Source organism: Ictalurus punctatus, chromosome 26, assembly GCF_001660625.3.
Source record: "Ictalurus punctatus breed USDA103 chromosome 26, Coco_2.0, whole genome shotgun sequence".
In the NCBI taxonomy this organism is placed as follows: domain Eukaryota; kingdom Metazoa; phylum Chordata; class Actinopteri; order Siluriformes; family Ictaluridae; genus Ictalurus; species Ictalurus punctatus.
The window spans coordinates 20,122,122-20,131,608 of record NC_030441.2 but is presented as its reverse complement, the minus strand read 5'-3'; the positions used below and the strand labels follow the sequence as shown (position 1 = coordinate 20,131,608).

Here is a 9,487-nt window from a genome sequence, read left to right as displayed (position 1 = left end):
TAAGCAGTGGAAGTGACAGTGACAGTCAGTTAGAGCGATGGCGTGGATTCAGCTTCTCCTCTTCTCTTGTCTCTCCTTGACTCCTCTCACTACACTGTCTCACACTGGTAAGTTCTCCTCGTATACATGTTCTGAACCAGAACCGCACATTAGAACCTAGAACCGACCCGCTGCGATTGTTCACATGTCCATGGTGTTTGGCAGTAATGTTGTTTGTTGATGTTGCCAGGGTTCGATGATGAAGATCAGTTTCTACAGACATTGAACACACCTGTTCCCAGTGTGATTACTGGGAACCCGCAGGGGTCCGTGATTCGATCTGAAATCTTAACCACAGGTTAGAAAAATTATGATTCTGATAAATAGCCGGAATATTACCGTTTCCATGTAGATAATGTGCTTGATATTGGCGTCATTGGTTTCTGTTAATAAATCAGAAGGGTTCTGTGAGAAAAATATCTGTGTGATTATCATCTCCGAGAAAATATCACTCAGATTTCTCCCGTAATTGTGAGTTAATTTCATATGATTGTACCTTTATTTTCTCTCAGTTGTGAGGTAATATTTCACAGCTGTGACTGTTTCCGATAGTCAGAGCACAGTAAAGCAGTAAAGAACACGCAGAACCTTTCCGGTGTGATGAAATGTTCTCCTACCTGGTGGAAACAAGCTTCCAGGCTTCTGGGTTGTTCATAATAAACAGATCTTCTTTTAAAAGTGGTGAAATCACTTGAGCAGTTTAAACTGTACAATATTACCGTTATATTGTGTGATGTCAGTATTATAGAAGCTCTTATCTGGCATTCAATATAACTCTAAAATCAGGAGTTGGTCATCTTAGATATGATTCAGAAGCTGAACTAGGAGATCTCGCTTAGATTTGACTCTGATTCGACTCTGATTCGACTCTGAATTGACTCTGAATCGAGAAGTGAATCAAGCACGCTGTCTGGTTGTGGATTAAACCTGAGCCAGAGCATACAGCTGTAGCATCGCAGAAACGGCGTGTTCTGGAGATTTGACGGCACCGTGTTCTCTCGAGTGGTTTTAAATAAAGATTTGTACATACACTCAACATTTGTTTTGATTTTTTTTCCCGTTGTCACATTTCACGCTTGATGAAAGGACTGTCTCAGCCCTACACACCCCAAGAGCTTTGAGCTGCACTTTATGAAGAAACCCCCAGACTGAGATGATGTGCAGCTGGAGAATGATGAAGGATTGATTAATAATATGATAAACATGTTGCGTTTTTCTTTATTCCAGTATTTGTGGATGATATAGATGTTGATGTTGTTGATGATGATGAAGATGATGATGATGATGGGGTAAAATGTTTTAATGTCACTAATCAGCACACAATTCTTTCAACATTTAAAATATAATCTGAACTACACAGTACGACTACATTAACACTGCGTATTACTCATGATTTTACTTCTTTTTCCCTCCATCACGATTCAGATTATCTGTAAGGGTGAGTGCATCATCGTCTCATTCAGTACCATTTTCTTTCTTTTCTAACACTTCAGATACGGAGGAACTAGAAATACAGGAAAGAGTGGTGTTTAGTTCAGGACAGTGATCTTCAGGTCAGTGGTGTTTAGTAAAGGACAGTAATCTTCAGGACAGTAATCTTCAGGTCAGTGGAGTTTAGTTCAGTGGAGTTTAGTTCAGGACAGTGATCTTCAGGTCAGTGGTGTTTAGTTGAGGTCAGTGATCTTCAGGTCAGTGGTGTTTAGTTCAGGTCAGTGATCTTTAGGTCAGTGGTGTTTAGTTCAGATCAGTGGTGTTTAGTAAAGGACAGTAATCTTCAGGTCAGTGGAGTTTAGTTCAGGTCAGTGGTGTTTAGGTCAGTGGTGTTTAGTTCAGGACAGTGATCTTCAGGTCAGTGGTGTTTAGTTCAGGACAGTGATCTTCAGGTCAGTGGTGTTTAGTTGAGGTCAGTGATCTTCAGGTCAGTGGTGTTTAGTTGAGGTCAGTGATCTTCAGGTCAGTGGAGTTTAGTTCAGGTCAGTGATCTTTAGGTCAGTGGTGTTTAGTTCAGATCAGTGGTGTTTAGTAAAGGACAGTAATCTTCAGGTCAGTGGAGTTTAGTTCAGGTCAGTGGTGTTTAGGTCAGTGGTGTTTAGTTCAGGACAGTGATCTTCAGGTCAGTGGTGTTTAGTTCAGGACAGTGATCTTCAGGTCAGTGGTGTTTAGTTGAGGTCAGTGATCTTCAGGTCAGTGGTGTTTAGTTCAGATCAGTGGTGTTTAGTTCAGGTCAGTGATCTTCAGGTCAGTGATCTTCAGGTCAGTGGTGTTTAGTTCAGTTCAGTGGTGTTTAGTAAAGGACAGTAATCTTCAGGACAGTAATCTTCAGGTCAGTGGAGTTTAGTTCAGGTCAGTGGTGTTTAGGTCAGTGGAGTTTAGTTCAGGACAGTGATCTTCAGGTCAGTGGTGTTTAGTAAAGGACAGTAATCTTCAGGACAGTAATCTTCAGGTCAGTGGAGTTTAGTTCAGGTCAGTGGTGTTTAGGTCAGTGGAGTTTAGTTCAGGACAGTGATCTTCAGGTCAGTGGTGTTTAGTTGAGGTCAGTGATCTTCAGGTCAGTGGTGTTTAGTTCAGGTCAGTGATCTTCAGGTCAGTGGAGTTTAGTTCAGGTCAGTGATCTTTAGGTCAGTGGTGTTTAGTTCAGATCAGTGGTGTTTAGGTCAGGTCAGTGATCTTCAGGTCAGTGATCTTCAGGTCAGTGGTGTTTAGTTGAGGTCAGTGATCTTCAGGTCAGTGGTGTTTAGTTCAGATCAGTGGTGTTTAGTTCAGGTCAGTGATCTTCAGGTCAGTGGTGTTTAGTTCAGATCAGTGGTGTTTAGGTCAGGTCAGTGATCTTCAGGTCAGTGATCTTCAGGTCAGTGGTGTTTAGTTCAGGTCAGTGATCTTCAGGTCAGTGGAGTTTAGTTCAGGTCAGTGATCTTTAGGTCAGTGGTGTTTAGTTCAGATCAGTGGTGTTTAGGTCATGTCAGTGATCTTCAGGTCAGTGATCTTCAGGTCAGTGGTGTTTAGTTCAGGTCAGTGGTGTTTAGGTCAGGTCAGTAATCTTCAGGTCAGTGGTGTTTAGTTCAGGTCAGTGATCTTCAGGTCAGTGGAGTTTAGTTCAGGTCAGTGATCTTTAGGTCAGTGGTGTTTAGTTCAGGTCAGTGGTGTTTAGGTCAGGTCAGTGATCTTCAGGTCAGGGGTGTTTAGGTTAGGTCAGTAATCTTCAGGTCAGTGGTGTTTAGTTCAGGTCAGTAATCTTCAGGTCAGTGGTGTTTAGTTCAGGTCAGTAATCTTCAGGTCAGTGGAGTTTAGTTCAGGTCAGTAATCTTCAGGTCAGTGGTGTTTAGTTCAGGTCAGTAATCTTCAGGTCAGTGGTGTTTAGTTCAGGTCAGTAATCTTCAGGTCAGTGGTGTTTAGTTCAGGTCAGTAATCTTCAGGTCAGTGGTGTTTAGTTCAGGTCAGTGGTGTTTAGGTTAGGTCAATAATCTTCAGGTCAGTGGAGTTTAGTTCAGGACAGTGATCTTCAGGTCAGTGGTGTTTAGTTCAGGTCAGTGGTGTTTAGTTCAGGTCAGTGGTGTTTAGTTCAGGTCAGTGGTGTTTAGGTCAGGTCAGTAATCTTCAGGTCAGTGGTGTTTAGGTCAGGTCAGTGGTGTTTAGTTCAGGACAGTGATCTTCAGGTCAGTGGTGTTTAGTTCAGGACAGTGATCTTCAGGACAGTGGTGTTTAGTTCAGGACAGTGATCTTCAGGTCAGTGGTGTTTAGTTCAGGACAGTGATCTTCAGGTCAGTGGTGTTTAGTTCAGGTCAGTGGTGTTTAGGTCAGGTCAGTGATCTTCAGGTCAGTGGTGTTTAGGTCAGGTCAGTGATCTTCAGGTCAGTGGTGTTTAGTTCAGGTCAGTGGTGTTTAGGTCAGTGGTGTTTAGGTCAGGTCAGTGGTGTTTAGTTCAGGTCAGTGGTGTTTAGGTCAGTGGTGTTTAGGTCAGGTCAGTGGAGTTTAGTTCAGGTCAGTAATCTTCAGGTCAGTGGTGTTTAGTTCAGAACCCGGTGTATACTTGTGCTGTTTTCCTGCAGGCATTGATGAGGAACTGAACAGCTGCAATATGAAACTGACTGAGAAAACGGATTACAGCTTTAACATCGGTCAGTAATCACATATTTATAAATTATTATGATTTTAAAATGTTCTGTTCTCTGGAATGCTAAATGGTAAGGATTCTAGATTGGGGTTGTGTGTTTTTTAGTTCTAGTTTTAAAGTTTTTAAATGTTGAATTTAATTGAAAAAATAATGTTTCTAGAATATGCAAGAATGAGGAGAAGGGTATAGGTTATGGTTTAAGATTTTAGATTAGATGGAGATACATTGTTAAGGTTTTAGAACACATCAGAGTGTGTAATGTTACATGGGCGAGAATTTCCCAGTTATTTTAGGATGTTCATAAAAATGTCATCCTCATTATTGATGTTTGATGTAAACTGATGTTGATCATCTTCTGTTCTCCAGAGAAAGATCTGTTTGCTCTGAAGGACCAGCTGAGGATGATCAAGCTGTCATGTATAAACGCTTCTCAGGCGTCCTCAGTGCAGGTCGCAGGTGAATGTCATGTCGTCACGCCACCTTTTATTTTTAACATTAACTTTATAATATTATGCAGTTATGACATTCTCAGTGTGCATGTGCAGCTCTGCAGAACCAGCTGGACAACATGCTAAAGCAGCTTGGGGAAAAAGCCTTGGGACCTGCTGGAGCCGGTATGTACACCAGATGATTTACACATGCTGCACCATGCTAAACTGCTAGCTAGAAGCTTCCATTTCCTGTGACTTACATTAGCCTTTTAACTCCAGTGTGAAAATAAAATAAAATCACACACATGCAGGTGATCCACTACGCCTCGGGTAAAAATACTGTATGCCTCTTTACCATATGTATTCTAATCTCAAGCGTGTCCTATTCTCAAGCGTGTCTTAATCCCAAACGTGTCCTAATCTTGAGCATGTTCCAATCCTGAGCATGTCTGAATCTCGAGCGTGTCCTAATCTCGAGCGTGTCCTAATCTCGAGCATGTCCTAAACCCGTGCATGTCCTAATCTCGAGCGTGTCCTAATCTCGAGCATGTCCTAAACCCGTGCATGTCCTAATCTCGAGCGTGTCCTAATCTTGAGCGTGTCATAATCTTGAGCGTGTCCTAATCTCTAGTGTGTCCTAATTCACAGCATGATCTAATACTGAGAGTGTTCTAATCTGGAGTGTCCTAATCCTGAGAGTGTTCTAATCCCGGAAGTGTTCTAATCCCAAGAGTGTTCTAATCCTGAGCGTGTCCTAATCCTAATTTGCTTGTATTTTTCTCATTTGTAAGTCGGTTTGGATAAAAGCGTCTGCTAAATGAATAAATGTAAATGTAATGTAATCCTGAGTGTGTTCCTTCGGTAGTGTTAAACATCCTGCAGGAGTATGTGAAAGCTCAGAAGCTCGAGTTGGACCTTTTAGTGGAGACGGATCCAAAAAAGATTGCAGGTTAGTGAGAGAACAGTTACGAGACCCAACAGGGTGGTTCTCCAGTGGTTCTAATGTTTTACAGTGGTCAGAACTTGTTGCTGTTCTGTCGTTAGCTGTGTAAATTTCCCATAATTCCCTGTTTAGAGATGCAGGAACAACTGAAAAAGTCAAGAGCTGATCTGGAGGCACTGGGTGGAAACCTCAACCAGCTAGAGTGCCAAACAGCGAACAACAGCCAACGTGTGTACACACACACACACACACACACACACACACACACACACACACACACACACACACAGTATTATCACATATGATGTACTGTTATATAAGACATTATAATATACTGTGTGTGTGTTTCATCATCATAGTTGTGTTCAAACTCCAGTTTCTCTTATTTGCTTCTCTTTAATCAGAGATGTACAGTGCTGTGTGATGTCACACTGCTTTAGCACAATGCTAACTATATCAAGATTTTACTTTGAGTTTAACAGTGTGACATCACACACATCCTTCAGGACAGACATGAGCCAGAGTGGCAGATTATTAGACAGACAGATATGTATAGAAAAACTGTATAAATTAATAAATAAATAAATACAGAAATCATCGTAGTGATTGTGTGATGTTTGTGTTTGTAGAATTTGAGGAGGAGCTGAGTAAGGAATCAGAAAGGATTTCAGAATTGCTCGGCCGCAATAAGTGTAAGAATTTCTCTCTCTCTCTCTCTCTCTCTCTCTCTCTCACACACACACACACACACACACACACACACACACACACACACACACACAGAGTGAGTGTGATTATTTCTCGGTTGTAGATTTGGAGGAGAAGATTTCTGACACACAGGCAGAATGCAGCGACCTTCAGGAAAATTACAACGGTGAGACTGTTATAGATATTATTCTATTAAATCATCCTGAGTGAAGAAAACACACAGTGTGTTTACATATAGGGTATTTGTTGAATATATTGTTTATGTGACTGAGTGGTGTTCACTGTGACACATGAGTATCCTGATATTTTCATTTTCAATCAGATCATGAAATATTCATGAGAACTGAAAGAGTTCTCATACAGTCTTCATACAGTCCTCATTAAGTACTCCTTTATTTGTTTCTTTGTTTATCTCTATGCTTTTTTTTTTTTTTTTTACAGAATTAGTGGACAAGTTGGAATTGACTGGAACTGATTCAACCATGAAGTCGAGTGAGCAGAGCTGATATTACTACTGCACTTAATCTGTAATCCCTAACCCATAACCCCTAATCCCTTTCCCCAACCCCTAATCTCTAACCCCTAATCCCTAACACCTAATCCCTTTCCCCAACCCCTAATCTCTAACCCCTAATCCCTAACACCTAACCCCTTTCCCCAACCCCTAACCCATAACCCTTAATCCCTAACCCCTTTCCCCAACCCCTAATCTCTAACCCCTAATCCCTATTCTCGTATCCCTACCCCTCTAACTCCAAGTGTAAACTCACGTCTAACCCAAAACCTCAACTTTTAATTCCTAAACACTGATCCTAACTTTAAAATGTAAGAAATAACTTAAATTCTAACTCCAGTTTTACCCCTTAATCCCTGCACTTACACTAAACTCGAACCCTAACTCATAATGCCTAACACTTAAACCCTAATTCCATCTTTAAACCTTAAACTCGAAATTTAAAAACAGGCTTTAATTCCTTAACCCGACCCCGTAGACCTGACCCTTAACGTAAAAGCTGTTAGCTCCTGGCCCGGAAGCACGAGCTGTGATGAGTAACTGAAGTGTGAAGTGTGTTTGAAATCTCCTGCTGATTTTCCTCCACAGTTCTGGACATTGTGTCTCTGGACATTGGCATCAACAACCTCGAGGACAGAATCCGATCCGAGACGTCCGAGTCCAAGAGAACCGGTGTGTTCTTACTGCACACGTGACTTTCTAGAGTGAATACGGTAAAGTGAAACGTTAGTTTGAGTAAAGTGTGTGTGTTCCAGAACTGGAGAAAGAGCTGAGAGAGAAGAAGGAACAACTCGAGTCGAAGAAGAAGGAACTGCAGACCAGTGACGATCTGAACACCAGAATAAGTGTGCAAAAACAAACAAACAAACAAACAGTTTATGAAGTCTATTCGTGGTGTTCTCGGCCAATCAGAATTCACTTCCTGAGGGATTTGTTTACATTATCACACATTAAAGGGTGTCCAGTAAAATCGTGAAGCTTATTCCATAAAGGTGTAATAATAAACTCTCGGTCTGTTCTGCTCAGTTCTGACCATACTCTCCAAGTTGGAGGAGATGAGGAAGCTTCAGAGTCAGATCCTGGATGGAGACAGTTTGGACCAAATCAAAGGTGAGAGTCTCTTTAACATCTTACTGACTCTCTAACAGAACTCCAATTTGATCCTAAATCATAACTTCATGCCCTAACAACACCTCACATGTTTTGCGTTAGACAAGCAAGCTAGTTAATGTGCTAAACTATGCAACCAGCATGCTAACTTGCTAGCAAGACAGTGATTTAGCAAACTGTCTAGTTCAGTGGTTACCAAACCTGGAGATCTACCTTCCTGAAGACTTTAGCTCCAAGCATAATGGAGCCCACCTGACCATCTAATCACTGCTTTAAGAAGTTCTTGATCAGCTAAAACAGGTGATTTAGATCTCAAGGAAGAGTGTTGGTGGTTGGTGACCACTGGTCTAGTTGGTGTACTGTTTGTATGAATTGTTTGTATGTGATAAATACGTATGAAGTCTATAAAGTACAATAAAAACAACACCGTGTTGTTTCCGTGTTTTTTAAAGAGAAGAAAGAGGAAGTGCTCAGATTGCTCTCTGAACTGGACGACTCGAACCTGGCCAAAACCGGTAAGTCTAGCAAAGACACTTAGCATTGACATGTGCTGTAGCTTTACGATTGTCCTTTAATTAAGATTTAAACTTTAGTGTGATGTTTAAATGAACCAAACTTTGTACATTGTTCATGTGCTGAATGAGTGACGGTGGTGCGGTCAACTTTCATTCAATTTAATACAAATAAAATCATAAGAAAATGTACGAGCACTAACTCCAACCCTAATCCCACCCCATAACCCTGACATTAACCCCACCCACAACCCTGACCTTAACTCCGCCCCGACTGTGACCTTAACCCCACCCGTAACCCTGACCATAACCATCATAGAAGAAGAAGAACCCACATTCATCTTTTTATGAATCTGAATCGAGTGGTGAAAACTGTTATAAGAGTTTAAACACTACGTTTAGCATTAAAGATTAGCATTAAGTGTCTCGCACGTATGTTTTCACTCTTTCATCACCTCCTCGTCTTCCTCAGTGCTGAAGAACTTGGTCTTGCTGTCGGATGAGACTCACCTAAAGAAACTCATATCAAACATCAAACAGAAGGCGGACAAACAGATAGCAGGTGTGTGTGTGGGTGTGTGTGTGTGTGTGTGTGTGTGTGTGTGTGTGTGTGTGATTTATTTTGCTATAACACAGAGCTGGAATGATATATCATGACAGAGATATACTGTGCTGTCATCACGATCGTTCTGACAGTGTCTAGGTTTAGTCTAGAATTACAGGTGAGACGGTAGTAAAGGTTTAGATGTAAGGTCAGGAATTAAAACGTAGCATAATATTTAGCATAAAGTCATTAGCATATGCATAAGTTGCTGTATATGTAAAGTGTATATGTAAAGTCTGGGGGTACAGTATTGATGAAGTTTAGATGTACAGTGTGGAGGTACAGTTTAGATGCAAAATTTAGAAATGATTTTAAAATAAAATGAAGTGTAAATTGACATTTTTAGCGTAAACTTTTGGGCATGAAATGTCTATGTAAAGCCGCTGTTCCATTATCACACGAGAGGGTCGCATATCACTGTACTGTTGTTAAGCAGCTGATTGATGTGTGAAGTTAGTTTGTGCACGTAAGTGAACGTGGAGCGTGATTCTGAACAGAACTGCAGGAGGAAGTGA

General features: G+C 41.2%; 1 protein-coding gene across 2 annotated transcripts in view; it reads left to right on the top strand.

Annotated features, from left to right (window-relative positions):
- The window catches only part of LOC108258751 (putative leucine-rich repeat-containing protein DDB_G0290503), a 26,715-nt gene continuing 17,228 nt past the window's right edge, over positions 1-9,487 (top strand). The window contains exons 1-18 of one of the 2 annotated variants that reach the window (XM_053676345.1): positions 1-107; positions 230-337; positions 1,267-1,328; positions 1,465-1,477; positions 4,086-4,154; positions 4,517-4,606; positions 4,696-4,764; positions 5,447-5,530; positions 5,657-5,752; positions 6,154-6,216; positions 6,336-6,398; positions 6,674-6,724; positions 7,335-7,418; positions 7,502-7,591; positions 7,773-7,856; positions 8,309-8,371; positions 8,841-8,930; positions 9,470-9,487. The exon at positions 9,470-9,487 is cut by the window's right edge and continues 72 nt beyond it. In XM_053676345.1, the coding sequence (XP_053532320.1) occupies positions 38-107; positions 230-337; positions 1,267-1,328; positions 1,465-1,477; positions 4,086-4,154; positions 4,517-4,606; positions 4,696-4,764; positions 5,447-5,530; positions 5,657-5,752; positions 6,154-6,216; positions 6,336-6,398; positions 6,674-6,724; positions 7,335-7,418; positions 7,502-7,591; positions 7,773-7,856; positions 8,309-8,371; positions 8,841-8,930; positions 9,470-9,487 (1,267 nt within the window). In that variant the 5' untranslated portion in view covers positions 1-37. The remainder of the gene's footprint in view (positions 108-229; positions 338-1,266; positions 1,329-1,464; positions 1,478-4,085; positions 4,155-4,516; positions 4,607-4,695; positions 4,765-5,446; positions 5,531-5,656; positions 5,753-6,153; positions 6,217-6,335; positions 6,399-6,673; positions 6,725-7,334; positions 7,419-7,501; positions 7,592-7,772; positions 7,857-8,308; positions 8,372-8,840; positions 8,931-9,469) is intronic. The other variant, XM_017457629.2, reaches the window with a different exon arrangement.